Here is an 18,294-nt window from a genome sequence, read left to right as displayed (position 1 = left end):
GCAGTAACTGGATATCAGTTTCAGAGTTCTCCAGCCAGAAGGGTAGAACTTAGACCATGAGTTAATATTTCCAACTGACTTGTTTGGACAAATCTCCACTCAGTACGGCTCGTTTTATGAATCTTATAGGAGGTGACTGCATACAGAATCAAATTCCTCTCCCTCCTGCATCACGCTTGCTGAATCAAGGTTAGCTGAAATCAACTCCATATACCTCTGTTAATACTGTGCTGTACCTAAGCTAATTGGCCAGACAAGTGTTCCTGTCTGCACATTATCCTCAACTGCCCTTGGGCACCGAAGTCAAGGTCTAAATAACCATGTCATAGCTATGAATACCAGCAGGCATAGTTGTTTCATATACAACAACTAGATGGTCATGTCCTTAGCTTGGTGCCTTAACCTCCTTCCTGCACGCCATTAGCAACAAGGACGACTATTAATGAATTCATCACTCATAGCCCCTAGCCTCAAGAACTTACTAAAGGATAACAATTTTCTCTAGCAGTACTTTGCAATTTTTTTTTTGTTCCACACCGAAAACAAGACATGAGTATAAGTGTGTGCCTGTGATATTTCAGAGCCAGGTAATTAGGACACTTGGCACAGAAGACACTAGGGCTTAACTCCTTTCCAGTTCTCTGTGATTTGATTTTGATTGATTTCCAAAAGCAGATCATGCACACTCCGGCAAACCAGAAAGTTGAACTTGTACGTTATACATTTCAGGCCAGGATGCTAGCCAATGAACTATTTTTATTCCCAAGAAAATAGTATATTCAGTTGAAATGATGCCCAAAAATGAACCGGAAAATATGACAAGAAGAGTGGGAATACTGCACAGCCGCACAGCCACTAGCTCAGTATGTCAACAAGGCAGAGGCTAAAACAAAGGATGTGTGGTATGAACAGCTTAACATAGTGGACACCATATTCTGTATCTGACAGGTGGTCACAGTGGGATGGTAATGAAAATGTTGGCAAGGAAAGTACATATCCCTCATGCAAATTGAGCACAAGCATACTTGCACCCTGTTTGTCTGAGAGACATGGCACTACTCAATAGCTCATGTGGCCAGCATTGCTGATGAACATTGAGATTGCTAAGTGGCTTTTCTGGTGCTGTCACTAGCAGAAATTCCATATTCTTCTTTGATGTATGAGTTTCAGCTGCTGCTTTGGCTCTTTAACGTTCTGTTGTTCCTGGACTGAATTTCATTTCACTCCTATTTGCTATTTACATCAACAGGTTAAAGCCATAGCTAAATGCCACACAAAATATGCTTTCACCACTGCACTTCTAGTTAACTTTCTTCAGAATGACTATTGACACACGTTAGTTAATTTTGCTATCAGTTATACTCATTAAAATCAAGACTAAATTCATCTGCAGTCAACAAAATTAACATTCTGGAATTTGTCATAACAGTGAAAATACATTTTAAACTGTATACTCTGCAGTGTTTTCAGCATTTTGCTCAGAAGGCATTGGCAAAATCCAACTGAATATATCTTTGTGCTCTGAACTGTTGCTGTGCTGGTAGCTTTCTAACTCAGAGCAAAAAATAAAGCTCTGCAATTTGTCTATGCTAAGCTTGCATATTGTGTATTTTTCAGAGGAGATGCTGCCATTCTAGCATCACAAAAATTCCTAGTTAGCAAGGGATAAATTCTTATGCTCTTACTCATCTGAAGGAATAATTTACTCAGCAGTGTGGTTAATTTCAATGCTACTACTCCTTGATTGAGACATGATTCAACATGAGTGGGGTTACTTTGAAAAGGCGTGAATTTTAAGTCTAAAGATTTTCTTACAGGTAAACCAGCTTATTTTAGAGATATTTCTTGTTCTGTTTTTAAATAATATCACAGTATGCAATGTACAGCGCCAAACTACAGGGCGATTTAGAAAGTATTCTACTAACACTTGTATAAAACAACAGGAAAGCAAATGAACTTTTCCTCCAGGAATCCAAAGTATTTGATATTTTTCTTACCCATGGAAACTTAATTTCACTACATGGAGTAGTGCAATAAAAATGTCACATATCTTATTAATGCAAACAAATGAAACTGCCTTTTTAGAGCATGAACATCATGGCTTAAGTAGGTGGTAGACAGCTCAACAGGAAGAAAAGCAATGTAGTGCTGAAGCAATTACAATCAGTCATAAGAAGTTAAACAATAACTTTTTGTATTCATAAAATATCAAAAAGAAAAATGGTAGAAGAAAAAAAACAGCCTTAGGGAAGATTTTGTTATACAGAAACAAGACCTTCCTAGTCTCTGCTTAAGATTTTGTGCTGCAGCCAGTTTTCCTTACTCACATGAATGAAGTTTCAGAGGTCAAAAACCCCTCTTGCAAAAGGTAAGTGAGCAGAATTTGCACAAATGCCTAACGTCTTTTCTCTGACAGTAAATAATAGGCAGCAAAACTGGCCCACTCCCCCAGTTCCATTTTTAACAGCAGATACAGGATAAAAACCCACAAGCTTTCAATGTCAAGCAAGACTTTTAATTTACTCATTTATTTGTTTCTTTTGTTAGGTTTTTCCCCTGTTTGTTTTTACATTTTAGAAGTGAGTGCAGCTTCATTGCTCTTAACCACTCTAGCAAATGCAAAAAGTTCTTCTATACTTGAGGTATAATTATTTGCCTGTCATTATGATGTATGAGTTTCGATCCCAGCTAAATGGAACAGTTGAATCAGGAAGCCACGGCAGCCTTACCTGCGCCAATCACACGCTCAATTTTAATACAAGAGGCATCTAGCTCCTTGGCGAATTGATGGACAGCTCTATTTGGGTCCTCGTAGGTTTCAGGGTCAATGTAGGTTTTGGTGCCTGGAAATTTAACTGTAATGATGTAAGAAAGCATGACTGTGATGAAGCAAAAGCACTTATTGTGCAGTCAGCCCAGGAATTTCATTATGCAGAGTGCTCCTTGGAAGAGTGAACCTGTTTCCACGCTGCCTGAGTCAGAGCCGCTCTGAGAAGCAACCTTAGTTTTAGGCATCATCTGCAAGCATGCTGACACAAGTACACAATCCCATCTCTAAAAATGACTAACATCTCCACCTTGAACTAAGTAATAAACATTAAATAGTGCTTAATGGAATAAAACGTAAGGGTTGAGTGGGAGTAAAAACAAAGCAGGGAAGGGGTATAAGACCAGCAGAGGAGGCGAAAGTTTCTTTTCTGTGTAAGGACAGCTTATCCTTTTGTCCTAGGATGCATAAACAGCATTTCTTCATGTTATTTCTGTCTTCTAGTGAGATTTGAAACATTTCTTCACCTTCTTCATTTGCTTAAAACTACTGAATATAATATTTTTTGCAGACTGTGGCAATAGTCAAAGTATTCACAGCATTTAAAAATTATATCCTTAGGTATATTTCTTGCAGTATAATATGAACATGTTGCAGTCAACTTGTAAAGGCATAGGAAGGAAAGTGGGCTCTGTGGCACCAATATTTCCCCTCTCAAGCACCAAAGTGAAAAATATGCGGCAACTTGTATTTTGCTCATTCATTTTTAGTATAACATTTAGTACAACTCAGGCAGCATAGTGTTCTGGTCAGTGTGCAGTTTTTGCCCTTAGTTTGCTAATGATTCAGGTAAATTATTTTCTGCTCTTTTGGTCAAAGTAGAAACTCCTGGTGATAGTAGAGCAACCCTGAAAATCTACTAATCAAGAAATTTTTACAAAATAAATTTGCTCACAAAGATTATACTCTTGACTTTAATTAAATCAGTGAATTAAAATTCAATATCCAAATGCAAAAATGTTTCTCTGCTAATTGATATGCTGATATACAAGAACAGGAACAAAAGTCAGAACAAAACATAAATAATTTACAGTTGCTTTGTATTCTTTTAATTTAACATAAAATATTTTAAATTTGAAAATATATTGAAAAATAGCTTAGCAATCGTGTGTATTTGTTTTTCAGATGGTATTAATGACACAAACACAAACCCTCATAAAAGGAAAAAACCTAGAGAAATTGACTGAGTAATCTAATGAATTTATAACCAGAGAAATTATTTGAAATGTTGCCCAGATGTTACTATCTGTCATATCATGTGGTTAAATAGATGTTTTTCCAGTTGTATTGACAATACTGCAATTTTTAAAAATTATTAATATTTATTTCTTAAAACTAAAAGACATTGGAGAAAATGAGAATAAAGCCATAGGTCGATCAGCTCTAATAATGCTTTTAGGCAACAGGACGGAGAAGGAACTATCCTCCTGTGTCTGTGATAAGGGGTCTGGACTGGAAGTAACCTTGCAAATCTCAAGTGGGCCTCTAATGTTTTTTTATTCAAGCTGTCATACAACATTTTGACAGGCCAAGGCTACCCTGGCATAGCAATGTGAAATAATGCTGGCCTGCATTTGCAGACAATGCTAGATGAAAACGGGAGGAGGAACCCAAATATAAATCTGAATTGCTTGACTAAACTCCTCCACTGTAGTTGTATCTTCAAGTGTAGCACTTGAGGTCACAGAGAGTTGAAGGGAACTGAAATGAAATCTATGATGCAGTGCTTTAAAATCTGCTTTAAAAAATGTTTCTCTTGTAAGTTTTTGTTATAAGCAAGTGATTGTTTTAAGTTATGTTTTGGAAAATCTGGTGTCCCAGTACAGAAGAATGTTGTCTAGATGTTATGGAGCAAAATGCCACCAAACTGGTGTTCACAGCTCTGTGACCACGCTGGTGGCCACAGCAGTGGGTTCCATCTTATTCTCTACTTGGCTATCAAATGAAATTAAATACTACATCTACAACCAACGGATGATGAAAAACTACCTTGGCAAAAAGTTACTTTTTGTGTCGTGTATTTTGTGCCGTGATTTAAAAAAAGATTGTGTATGCTTAATCTTCTGACTGATTTGCTGGATAACCAGATTTCTTGAAAGGATAATGAGGGAAATGAACATCTATAAAGACTATATATATTTTTCTGGATCAACTATCAATTATTAAGTAGCAGGTTTCATATTAATTAATTTACATTTTCACTGAAACAAAACCAAATGTCACTAATGATGGAGATAAGGAAAGAAATTATTTAGCTAGCATGTTCCTTTTGTTTACATAATGAAATACAAGAATACATAGCTGATCTTTTCCTTCAAGGACATAATGGGGATTTTAAAAGTGAAAGCAGTAGAAATGAGAAAGGGCTAAAATAAGAAATTTTTTAAACAATATTTGGATAAAAATGAAATTATTCTTGCATAATCTTTCCTTTATATTTCCCTTACATTTTCAATTGTCATTAACCCAAGAAAGATGTGTTTTATTGAATTTTCCCACCATTCTAGTATAAGTTCAGATGGTAGATGCAATTTTAATAAAAGAGGCTTTAGGTGGTACTGTTGGCTAGGCAAGTGATTCTAGAACCCAAACAGTAACAAAGTGGATGCTCTTTCTTTTCATATTAAATATTCAATTTTTAAGGATATAATGTTTTGTAAATATTGATGATACAGTATTCACAGCAGTAAAAAACAGCTTTTGAGCAGAACAGCTTCATTTTTAGGGTGATGCAGTTATTCTCTTAATCTGAAGTTTGCCTGAGGTAAAGATATCTTAGGCAAAGGTCTCATGAATACTGCACCTCAGAGGGATTATTAGGACAATGTGAAACATATATTCAAAGCAACAAGAAGAAAACAAAAATGCAGAATGAAAACAACAGTATATCATAGACATGTATAGAAATAAAACCATCTGTGTGAGCAATGTTGTCTTTAATCTGCATTCCTTTTCTGTAGGTCACATTTTTACAGTGTTTAACTTCCTGCTTGTTATTTACACAGCATTTTTGAATTTCCTAGGGCATTGTCTTTCATGGAGTCTTGTTTTAGTATTGTCTACACTATAGTATTGTCTACACTACCGCAGTTGGGAATTTTTGAAAGGGGGGAAAAAAAGCAAAACACTTACAATGAAAGTAAAGTTCTTCATCCCCTTCTTGATCCGCTTTGCTATAGCCACAATGCCTGAAAAGAAAGTAAACCACTAGTTTTACTGGTAAATAATCATTTACTTCTCATGTCTAAAGTCCTGACAAAATCAGTTCTGCAGGCTGGGATTTTCAGGCACTGAGCACCTAACTGCTGTAGGCCCTTTGAAACTTTCACCTATAATTCTATTGACAGCAGAGTTTTAAATAAATCATGAACAGGTGCAATCAAAAGGCTTTTGTATCAAATACCAGTCAGGACAGGTCCTAAAGAAAAAAATTCTAGTTCTGGTGAAAAGCTTCAACAGATAAAACAGAGGATTAAAGAACTTGAAAGTACAAACTGTTTTACATGAGGGTATTCTTAAACTTACTGCTGTGTCTCTTCTTCTTGAATGTAAAGTCATTTAAAGGCTGATCAGATAAAGTGTCAGATTTCTCCATGTGAGAAAACCGAACAGGAAGAGGGATTTTGAGGAGTACAGTTGAAGAACCTGCTAGGGGTTCCTTTTACAGCACATTTACATAGGACAAAAAGAACATCTTGATTTAAGTGTCTTGCCAAGGTAATAGGACAAACCATATAATTGGTAAGGGAATTTAAATGAAAACTGCCCTTACTAAAAATTATTTCTGTTTTAGTTTTGCAAGTTACTATCCCAGAACAGACTATGTCTGAAGAGTTCACAAGAGTGGGGTCAGATGTGCTAATGCCCGTGAAAGATGCAATACCTTCGTCCGATGATGAAACCAAACACCATGAAGACCAGAATGATGGTTCCTGCCACAGCAACCACAGCTATGATAATAACAGGATTCTGTTCACTGGAAACAGCTGTGGCTACAAACAGAGTACAGAGAAGAGATTAGTTAAAAATTAATCACTACAAAGGGACTGCAAAAATTTAAGTCAATCATCATGAACTGTAGATTGTCTACTGTTGTAGACTGCTTTTATCTGAAACTATTATATTGATAATACTACTCTAAAGAAGGACCTTCATTGGAAATTTAACCCAATGCTGTATGAGTAAATGATTGTCTACACCAAATAAAAAGGAGTCAAGTTGGAATTTCCTTGGCCAAAGCAGTACAGCCATTAGCTGAAAGCCAGCACCACTAGCACCAGTCACTTCCACTCCCTCCTACTGCTGTGCTGCCTTCTGTTTTGCTCAGTTGTTGACTCCCTCCTAAGAGGTAAGACCTGGATATTCCTGTAAGAAGGTACAGTAGAGGAGTAATCCCTGAAGAACTCTGCTTCAAGCTTTCCCTCTAAAGCTCCTTGATATGACTTTCATGGTTTCCAAGAAAATAGTGTCTTAACTCTAAGAAAAATGTTTGAGCTGAAATGCTCTTAACACAGACTACCTAGTTAGCATATTTCAATCTCTTACTGCTAATAATCATTGTAAATAGCTATTATTACTTATCATTTGTTTCTGTGAGCAACAAAAAGGTACTTCCACATATACAAAATGGACTTCTCCATCCTTCAGAGAATTTATATGCTAAAATAGCCACACGTTATGGCTCTTTTTATTAATATATGCCAATTCTATTAATATATGCGAATGTATGCATGCCACGTTAATGTAAACTGAGTATGTAAATACTTAGTCTGAGAAACCTTGAGGTTCGTTAAATACACTGCTTGCCTGACATCTACTAAGGGTGGCCATGTACTCAGCTGTATTAAATGAGCACAGTGCTACTGAACTCTGTGGAGCTCTGTTGATTTGTAAGTGAGGATCTAGACCAGGAGATGGACAGAGGAGGAGACATCAGGCACCAGTCATAAAGTCATAGAATTATTAAGGTTGGAGAAGACCTCCAAGATCAAGTTGGCCTCAGCCCATGGATTCAGATCCCTCTGCAGAGCTTTCCTACCCTCCAGCAGATCAATGCTCCCATCCAACTTATTCTCATCTGAGAACTTACTGAGGGTGCACTTGATCCCCTTGTCCAAAACACTGATTAAGATATTAAACAGTACTGGCACTAACACTAAGCTTTGGGGAATCCCACTAGTGACCTTCTGCCAGCTGGATGTGGCACCATTCACCAGCACTCTCTGGGCCTGGCCATCCAGTTAGTTTTTAACCCAGTGAAGAATGCACCCGTCCAAGCCATGGGCTGTCAGTTTCTCCTGGAGAATGCTGTGGGAGACAGTGTCAAAGGCTTTACTGAAGGCCAGGTAGACTATATCCACAGCCTTTCCCTCCTCCACTGAGCAGGTCACCTGGTCATAAAAAGAGATTGCGCAGGTCAAGCAGAACCTGCCTTTTGTAAACCCATGCTGTCTGTGCCTGATTGCTTTGTCATCCTGGACATGCCGTGTGATGGCTCTCAAGATGATCTGATCCATTACCTTCCCTGGTGCTGATGTCAGGCTGACAGGCCTGTAGTTGCCCAGATCCTCCTTTGAACACTTCTTGTAGATGGACGTCACACTGGCCAACCTCCAGTTGTCTGGGACTTCCCTGGTGAGTCAGGACTGCTGGTAAAGGATGGAGAGTGGATTGGCAAGCTCTTCCACCAGCTCCCTTAGTATCCTTGTCTGTATCCAATCCAACCCTGTAGGCTTGTGAATGTCTAAGTGGCACAGCATGTCACTAATATATCCTCCTGGGTTGCTTCTTGTCTATTCTGATTCTTGTCTCTGTCTACCAGCTAAGGGGGCTAGTTGCCCTGAAGAAAACCAGTCTTACTACTGAAGACTGAGGGAAAGAAGGCATTAAGTACCTCAGCCTTTTCCTCATCCTTGGTTACAATGTTTTCCTCCGCATCCAAAAAAGGATGCAGATTTTCCTTGGCCCTCTTTTTGTTGTTAATGTATTTATAAAAACACTTCTAATTATCTTTCACAGTAGGGGTCGGATTCAGTTCTAGTTGAGTCTTCACCTTTCTAGTTTTCTTTCTACGTGATCTGATGACATCCTTGTACTCTTCCTGAGTTGCCTGCCCCTTCTTCCAAAGGTCATAAACTCTTCTTTTTCCTGAGTTCCAATGAAAGCTCCCTATTCAGCCAGGCTGGTTTTCTTCCCTGCTGGATCATCTTTCAGCACATAAGGACAGCTTGTTCCTTTGCCTTTAAGCTTTCCTTTCCAAATATGGCCAGCCTTCCTGGACCTCTTTGTATTTAGAGGTTGTTTCCCAAAAGACTCTCTGAACCAGTGTTCTGAACAGGCTAAAGTCTGCCCTCTGGATATCCAAGGTAGAGGTTTTGTTGACCCCTTTCCTTACTTCATCAAGAATTGAAAACTCAATTATTTTGTGGTTGATATGCCCAAGACGGCCGCCGACCACATCTTCCACCAGCCCTTCTCTGTTCATAAAGAGAAGGTCTAGCAGGGCACCGCCCCTGGTAGGCTTCCTTACCATCTGTGTCAGGAAATTATCTTCCACACACTCCAGGAACTTCCTAGACAACCTCCTCTCTGCTGTGTTCAGTTTCCAGTAGACATCTGGCAAGTTAAAGTCTTGCACAAGAACAAGGCCTAGAGATTGTGAAACATTATCCAGCAACTTATAGAATAGTTCATCTGCCTCTTCATCTCAGTTGGGTGGTCCATAACAAACTCCCACCACGGTGTCTGCCTTGTTAGCCTTCTCCCTGATTCTTACCCATAGGCACCCAACCTAATCATAACTATCATTGAGCTCTATATAGTTAAAACACTCCCTAGTGTACAGAGCTACCTCACCACCTCCCCTTCCTCTCCTGTCCCTTCTGAAGAGCTTATAGCCATCCATTGCAACACTCCAGTCATGCAAGTCATCCCAAGTTTCTGTGATGGTGACTACGTCATAGCTTTCCTGATGCATGACGGCTTCCAGCTCCTCCTGTTTGTTATCCATGCTGCGTGCATTGGTGCACATGCGCTGCAACTGGGCTATTGATTTCACCCCCAACACTGGCATGCTGCCCTTAGGCTCATCTCTAGAAACGCTGGTCTTATCCCTTTCCCCCTTCAAACCTAGTTTAAAGCCCTGTCAATCAGCCTGGCCAACTCACAGACTAGAATCCTTTTCCCCCTTTTTGACAGGTGATCCCTATCTGTCTCCAGCAGGCCTGGTGCCATGTAAACCACCCCATGATCGAAATGCAGCAGACAGGTGAAAGAGAAGAAAAAAAACAAAAGGAAACTAAACTAATAGCTGGTAAACTAAATTGTAGATTGTTTGATGGAATTACTGCTGGCAGTGGTAACTGAACTATAATGTCTCCAAGAGGATTTTATGAATTTCACAGAATTGGGTTCCTGTTGCAGACTTCAGAAGTTCCCATAGAAACAAATAAACCATTTTTTTCTTGGAAGAAGTGAGCCAATCAATATGATTTATTTTGGCAGTGACACTGACTTGTACCGACTGTTCTCCCTACACACACAATAACAAACCCCTTGTTATACTACACAGATTTAGAATAATCTGCACTAGAAGAAAATTACACACACACACACACACACACACACACACACACACATCCCCTTCAATTTTATTTCCTAAAGAAACTCTGTATTTTTTCTATATTCTACCTAATGCAGTTCAGAAAGATCACATTATTAATATTACTCTTTACCTGAAAAGAATGAATGTTTATCTTTGAGTAACTATAACTTTCTGAGATACCCAGGTCAGTAGGACGCTTCTGCAGGTGTGGCTGTATCCCACTCATGGAACTTCTAAGAAATCAGTGGTGACCGTCTTGTGCATGAGAGTAGGTGCGTAAGTAATACTCAGTTCCTATAACATATTCAGGCCATCAAAATAGACAATCCCAAAGAATGTCAAATTTCTGTAAAATACAGCATTTCCTTAAACTGTTCCCTTCTCTCTTTAAACTTCAGTGCAAACCTCACTTGAAAGTGAAGAAGAGGCAGCATCCTGTCACAGTGGCGAGGGTGTGAAGCTTCATCCATCAAAAATGTTTGGAAAAATCCCCAGCCCAGCCTGTCACCTAATCCAGTAGCCAAGATGAGAGCATAGAGGCCGACATATGTGAGTGGGTTGCTCTGTGTAACTGCCTCAGATTTCGGGTACTGGCACATTCTGGAAGCAAGCAGAGGATGCTTTTTGGGCTCTGGAAAATGTTTGGGACACGGTACACTGGCCAATTGTAAGATAGGTGGGATGCAATGTATTATATGATGCAATTTTACATCTTTAAAAAAATGGGGCTTGATTATGGGTATGGTTTGGGACGAATTCAGTGATACCATTCTAAGACATTTGTCTCTGTTCAGGTACTCTGCTGATTCTGTCTTCTGTGTGATGAATTCTGTTAGTGTAAGGGTAAATCAGAACCCAGTTTCTGGAATGATCCCTGTGGTTTGGCAGAAATAAAGATGCTAGAGTGTTCTTAGAGGAATGATTTTGTGATGCAGAAGACCCTTTCAGGGAGTACATGGCATGGTTGCCTGTCACTGGTGCTGCCCAAATGGTGATGACAGGGAATCAGCAGCAGGACAGAGAAGTCTGTCCTTACCTCTGCTTAAACTGTGCTCAGATACGGACTGAGACAAGGAGCTGCTACATGGGCTGATATCTGGTCTGGTACTATGATATGTGCACATCCAATGCACAATGCTTAATTTAAAGGACTGAAAACCACCTTTTAAATACATAGTTGTAGGGATGGGGAATGGGTATCTAAACACCCTGGACAATTTGAAATGGATATTAGCTGAAAATGCTGTGCTGCTGCTCCAGCAACCTTTTAGCATGCAAGCAACCTGAAAGTACAATTTGTAAAAAAGAATTTCTGGTGAAGTCCATCACAAAAGCTGCAGTTATAATTGGAGCCATGTACACCCAATATTTCTTTCTTAAATATTTTGCTTTATGCCTTCTATAAAAATGTGTAGTATTGTTATTTCAGACATTAGAAATAAAAGCTACATATGCATACTGCTTTAATCTTGTTTGATTTAAACTGATTCATGGCAAAAGGAAAAAGCAAAGACTGTCATGTCAGGTTTTGTGGAGTGCTTTTACCTTAACAGTGAGAGCCATAACAAAGTCAAAGACTGGACCCAAAGCTCTCAGAGGTCTTTTCCAACCTAATTGATTCTGTGATTCTGCAAGTGAAAAAATCTGCTTAAATTACAAAAAGCTCAGGATCATCTTTAGGTCCACTGGCCACAAGCCATTTACCTTGACTTTTAAATATTTTAGTGAACCAAGAGATAAAATTGCCACTTAAGTGATATTCTATGCATTTGTGTGTTTTTCGAGAGGGACTTCTGTCTCTAAAACCCAGACAACAAAAAAATACAATTACTAGAGTCATTGACTTGAACTGTGGCAAACAAAGTATATAATAGAAATATTTTACCTTTATAAAACATGTTTACTTCATAATTATGAAATTTTTACATAAATATTTATGCAATAAATACATTTTACATAAATATTTATGCCACGTATATGATATGTTCCGATATAGGCATAAAATATGTATATTTTACATATCAGTAATGTTATTATAATGGATGTAGTTCTTTAAACAGTGAAAAGTGGCTATGCAGTTTCTACCACAATTCAGAAAATGGAGCATGATACAAAAATCTACTTAATTAACAGCACCAACCAAAAGTGCCAACCAGTTATGTACCAGGAGAAGTCCACGCAGGCAACATGACTACCCGGCTGTGACGGTCATTATATATATTCTTACATAATATATGTGTGTATTTTCCTCCTTAGGAGATTTTTAAAAGCTGCATTCAGAAATCCTCTGGAATAATGAGAAGACAATGCCTCTAAACTGTAGCATAATACTGGTTTAGTGTTCAACAGTACAGTACTTCACTTGAGGCATATTTCTTAAAAATGATCCAATAAAGATCTTCATTTAAAATGCTAACAAAAGACTAATTTGATTAGACTGCAAGTTCTCATAAAACTATAAATAAATATGAGAAACAAATATTTTTGTGTAAAACTATTTTAGAAGAATTTAATGAGATTTACTATCTTTTTACCAATAATTATTTCTGAAAATTGTATATGGGAAATTGTGGAAGCTTCTCCTTGATAAGAATTATATTTTACAGTGTCCTTTCAAGTTAATGGAAAATATACCACTTTAAAAATTTTCTTTAATGAAAAGACAGGACATTTTTACATGGCATCTCAAACACAAAGCTGGCTTGTGACAAGAAAAAAACCTGCTGTGCATGCTGGCAAAGCATCTTTCTGGTTTATATGCATTTTTTCATCATCTGAGTGAGAAAAAGGGTACAGGAGCTTGGTCAGTGATGCATTTATTATAGGATTTCCTAATCTTCCATATGTTGACCAAACTCCAGTCAAGACTGTTTTCCTCTGAAATTATCATTGCTAATCTTAGCAGCTACCAGAATTCTTACATTCAGTATATAAAAAATATGCAGATACTTAGGGAAATGTTGGGGAAACATTTTTAAGAACTCATTTTAAACCACTATGGACAATAAATTAGCTAATTAGCAGAAACTTATGACTGATTATGACAGACTTCTAATTTCCAGAAAACTACTCAAAATAAGAAATTACTTCTGGCTGTACCTTAGGTTCCCATTCTGCAAAATGGGGATTCTGCTACTGACTCTTCCAAAAGCAGAACTCTACAGATGGAAAGTATGCTATTAGACACAGAACTAATAATATTAGTAATAACAGCTTATTGCTGCCATTACGATAATTACTATTTCAATTATGTCTATTAGATATGCGGTATTATTCATTATTTATAGTTTTTATATTCTGTGTAAAACTAAGGTGGAATCAAGACCTAACCACTGTGTTTTAAGAATGCCCACAAGTTGTTCGGGCAATACCTGGCTGCAATTAATAAGATGCAATAATGTGTGTCTGCACCTTAGATATGCTGCATAGAGTACAGAGAGGGTATGGCATCCATACCCTTTGAACTTGTAGGCTATGGATTCCCAGCTCCAATTCTGGCTGACCTGCTGTCAGGCAGGTCAACCTGAAGCAAATGTTCCAAAACAGGGTAACCAAATTTGGGTCTGCAACAGAGTGGTGGAGCTGCCAGGAACACAGACAGTTCCCGAGAATGGGCTCACAGCTGCCAGGTCTCACTGATGGAAGAGTTTCTTTCTGAAGATGCAAAATGTGGAATATTTTCTCTAAACATGCAAGCACATATCTACACTGGTGAATAAAAGAGGTATCAGTACGATTTTTAGGCAAATAAGGACACAATTAATTGCAAATGAATTCAAAATACACTAAAGATGGATTTACAGCTTAAACAAAACTATCAAGATTTTTTCAGGAAATCAAATGAAAAAAATGACCCAGAGAAGCCTCTGTGGGTTGAAATCTCCTCCTTCCTTCTCCCCAGTGACAGAAGAATCTAGTTGAGTTACTCAGCTCATCACTATTCACTTCTTTTATGGGGGGAAAGAAATGTGTATTTGAATTTTAAAAAAAGGAAGCCTTTGTACTAGAAGGACAGCAGAGGAACCTGATATGTTACAAATCTCCCCCAGCTAATTATAAGACTAATTTTCAGTTCTATGGTAAAACAAATTATTGAAGCTCATCCTTCAAAACACAGTTACAAAAATCCACTTTCTTGTAGAATTTCATTCCTTCTAATTGTAATTATAATGCTTGTAACTCTTTTCTTGCTTTACTTACTACCTCTACAGAAATGGTTAATTCCCTGTAAACCTAATTGCCTACCTGTGGCTTCTTCCAGTGTGGCAACATCCAGTCTAGGGCTGTAATTTCCATAACCAGCAGCAGTAAATGCACGAATCTGGAAAACATACACTGTTCCTGGCTTTAGGTTATTAATAGAAGCTGAAGTGGATTTGGTTTTCACTGTTGAATAGGTCCTCTCCCTTTGATCCTGGAAACAATAAGACAAAGATTAAATGACATTTACAGATCAGATTTTATCATGGTTGCACAACAGCAACTGACAGCCAGCCTGGGTAGTTTATTTCAATTTGCTGAATGCTCTTTTCCCCTAACATAAAAAATAAAGCATACTCTGTGGAGTATTACAAAACATTGTCAGTGCAATGAAGAGCTCTAAGTGTAACATAAAATTCAAATGGGATGCTCACGTTGTTGCTCACAGAACATCCAGACAAAAAATGATTCCTTTTTAGGCTCTGATTACATTTTGTGAAATTTTGATGAGAAATAACTCAACCGCAGATTTCCAGGGGGATCCGTGGGGTCTAAACAGTTCAAGGACAGGGAAATTCACTCTTTCATCGTAAGAACATGACAAACATATAGCTGTGCAACCTGCCTTCAGTCTGCATTAACCCGGTTTTTGTTGTCAGCTTTTTCTTATTTCTGGAGTACTTCAAAGTTATCATGAATGAAGTCCTACACATTGTGAAACGAATGGCAAAACTCTGACTGACATCATTACTTTGACATTTTACTTTTCCAACATCTTTAACAAATACAATATTGCCAATGTATAAATGCCTGGATTTTGTACAATTTCTGAGGTCCTTAACTCAGTTTTCACTTCAGATTTTTTTCCTCTGGCTTTTAGTCTTTTCTCAGTTTTAGACTCTATGATATAAAGAAGAACCCAGGGAAAGAAGCTCAGTATGACACTCCCCAAATTTAAAGCTGTAAGATTACAAACCCTATGAGTAATAACTCACTTTCAAATAGTACAAAAGCTGTATCACAGATCATTACAGTATTCAAAAAGCCCTACTTATTCATCACATTTACTGACATAGATTATCTTTCAGCATAGATATGTGCAGCCCTGTTGATTTTTGGTGGCAGATGCAACCCTGATTTGAAGGGCAGAAGAGATGAATTAACCAACCATCTGAATGCACCACATGACCAGAGAAGCATGAGCCGTATGCAGCAGTGCTAATGAGACAGATACAGAGGGAAGGAATAAATTTGTACTCATTTCAATAATACTTCACCAGCTAAAATTTATGGAGAACCTTCCCCTTTGCAGGCAGTAAAGCAGCAAAGGCTTTTGCTGAAATACAAGGTTTAACAGAAAGTATATGATTTCTTTTCTGAGATTCAGAAATGGTTTTTTCTAGTTCCTGCCCAGTCTGTTATTTGAGCAAGCCCGTCGTCTTGGCTAACAACAACTTTTTCATATCTTGTCCAAGAGGATTTAAATCATCTGTAAGTGAGGACCACGGCGGAATGTATGTTGGTATGTGAGAAAGAACAGGAATGCTTGAGAGACAAGAAGCAAGTGTAAGGAAACCATAAACAGGTTTGGGACTGTAAGCCACAGTGGAATTTCAGAGTTTGGGTTTTGATGCATAAATAAGGCTTATTTGAATTGCCAACAGTTCTTGCATTCAAAATAAATAACAAAGAAATAAAAATAACCTGCGTTAGAAATCTCACAGGACAGGCTTACTTTGGAGATTTCAGGCAGTTTCCATTCCAGCCCTAGCCAGAAGTGAGAGGTGAAAAAAACAGTTATCAGAATATTTCAGAAGAACAGGAATGTTTGATTTAATTTAGCTCTAAAAGGAGCTGAAAGTTCAGATCTTTTTTTTTTTTTTTCTTTTAAACTAGTGGAACAAAACTCAAACAGCCTCTCTCATTCTGAGCAAGATTAGGAAGTACTTTTAAAGCTGAACTTCACTATTTTGGAAGGAAAACAAACATTTAAGAATTTGTGCAAAAACTGTCTCAGTTGAAGATATATAGCCCAGTTTATCTGTGACTGTAGAATGAGCTTTGTATTCTCTTATTAATTTCACTGTAATAAGGATAATACTTACAGATTTCCTTCTATTACAAAAGAACTTTAACATCAGTTCTTTACTTTGCAAATACAGCAAACTGGCAATGAAATTTTGCTGGTTATTTAAAGTAGCATGAACATATAGGGAAAATAATATTCTAAAAACCACATTCTAAAAGCTAGCGTATGAAAAATCTAGTATATTGATAATTTTTCTGTCATTTTACACTACCTATTTAAATTATTTACTGCATTTTAACAGATTAGAAACTGCTCTGTATATTAAAAAAATTCCAAGGTTTTTGGTTTGCAATTTTTTTTTTTTTTTATGTAGAGGACAGTATTGCCCTTGTAAACTCTTTTTAAATATGTGGACTTTAGTTACGTGTGTATGCACACAGAAATGCTGTCAGAACAAAAATTACCTGCTAAAATTAGTAAAAATCCTTTAAAAGACTTGCTTAATTAGTAAAATTTCTTTAAAAGACTTGCTTAATTATCTGTAGAGATCTGATAAATTTTGTCATAAGAGTTTTTAACAACTTAAACTGGAAGTTAGCATCAACAAATAAACATTACATTGCTTTCCCAAATCATATAAAGATCTTTTGATAAGCATATTTGTGTAATTCAGCACTGAAAATCAAATATGACACTTGAGATTAGATCCAATCTGGTCTGAATTTACCTAATTCCATATTACCTAGTAAACTGACATAGTCTTTTTGACATGGAGGTACTATTACCTTGTTTGCAGACATGAAATGTCTTCACGAATGATCACAAAGGAACTCCTTTGTTAATTTTTTTTTATTTTAATTTGTTCTTTGTTTTTCACAGAATGTTTTATAAAAATTAGGAGTATATTATGTTATGCAGTCAATTTCTCAGGGAATCTGGAGTAGACACACTTAGTCTGGGTCCTGTGAAAAACATATAGCTGCACAACCTGCCTTCACTCTGCTTTCATCCAGCTTACGGTTGTCAGAATTTTTTTATTCTGAAGTACTTCAAAGTTATCATGAATGAAGCCTTAGACACGCTGAAATGAATGGCAAAACTCCGACTTGACATCAGTAAGATTGCAATTTCACTCTACCAGAAACAGAGATCACTTCATCTATTATTGAAAAACAGCCTTCAATTCATTATTATGTTGAGAGAACAAGTGAAAAAATAAATTTCACAATGCTGGTCCTTTTGAAAAGGACAAATAAGAAATATTTATTTGCTGAAACTGTAGGAAGTGTTTTGGAAATTTTCAGACATTAAGTTGAAGCTGCCCAGCCCATATGGAAACACAAAGTGCAGTCAGGAGTTGTATTTGATACACCATCTCAAGAATAGAATTACAGTGATACGGAAGGAAATGAAACAAGCTTCAAACATGGTGTAGAGGAGACAGAAAAACAACAGTGTAATGGTAAAATATCCAAGTCCAACTTAACAGTTTTAAAAAAAAAAGAGAAAAAAGGCAGATTTCAAGTGTATATTTCATTTTCAGTATGCCACAATACAATATATGAAACATATGATAGCAATAATAATTGCAGGATTTAGCTAGTTATTAAAAATAAACAAAATCACTGACTTTGG

General features: G+C 37.3%; 1 protein-coding gene across 8 annotated transcripts in view; it reads right to left on the bottom strand.

Annotated features, from left to right (window-relative positions):
- EPHA7 (EPH receptor A7) overlaps positions 1 to 18,294 on the bottom strand; it is a 164,538-nt gene that overhangs the window by 24,509 nt on the left and 121,735 nt on the right. For 5 of the 8 annotated variants that reach the window (XM_032682778.1, XM_032682782.1, XM_032682780.1 and 2 more), the window contains exons 7-10: positions 14,676 to 14,844; positions 6,711 to 6,819; positions 5,960 to 6,015; positions 2,730 to 2,855 (exon numbers count right to left, since the gene is read on the bottom strand). In XM_032682778.1, the coding sequence (XP_032538669.1) occupies positions 2,730 to 2,855; positions 5,960 to 6,015; positions 6,711 to 6,819; positions 14,676 to 14,844 (460 nt within the window). Of the gene's footprint in view, positions 1 to 2,729; positions 2,856 to 5,959; positions 6,016 to 6,710; positions 6,820 to 13,529; positions 13,589 to 14,675; positions 14,845 to 18,294 lie in introns of those variants that run through there. The other 3 variants (XM_032682779.1, XM_032682781.1, XM_032682786.1) reach the window with 2 other exon arrangements.

The sequence above is a fragment of the Chiroxiphia lanceolata genome, chromosome 3 (genome assembly GCF_009829145.1).
Source record: "Chiroxiphia lanceolata isolate bChiLan1 chromosome 3, bChiLan1.pri, whole genome shotgun sequence".
Lineage (NCBI taxonomy): Eukaryota > Metazoa > Chordata > Aves > Passeriformes > Pipridae > Chiroxiphia > Chiroxiphia lanceolata.
This window is presented reverse-complemented; position numbering and strand designations above follow the sequence as displayed.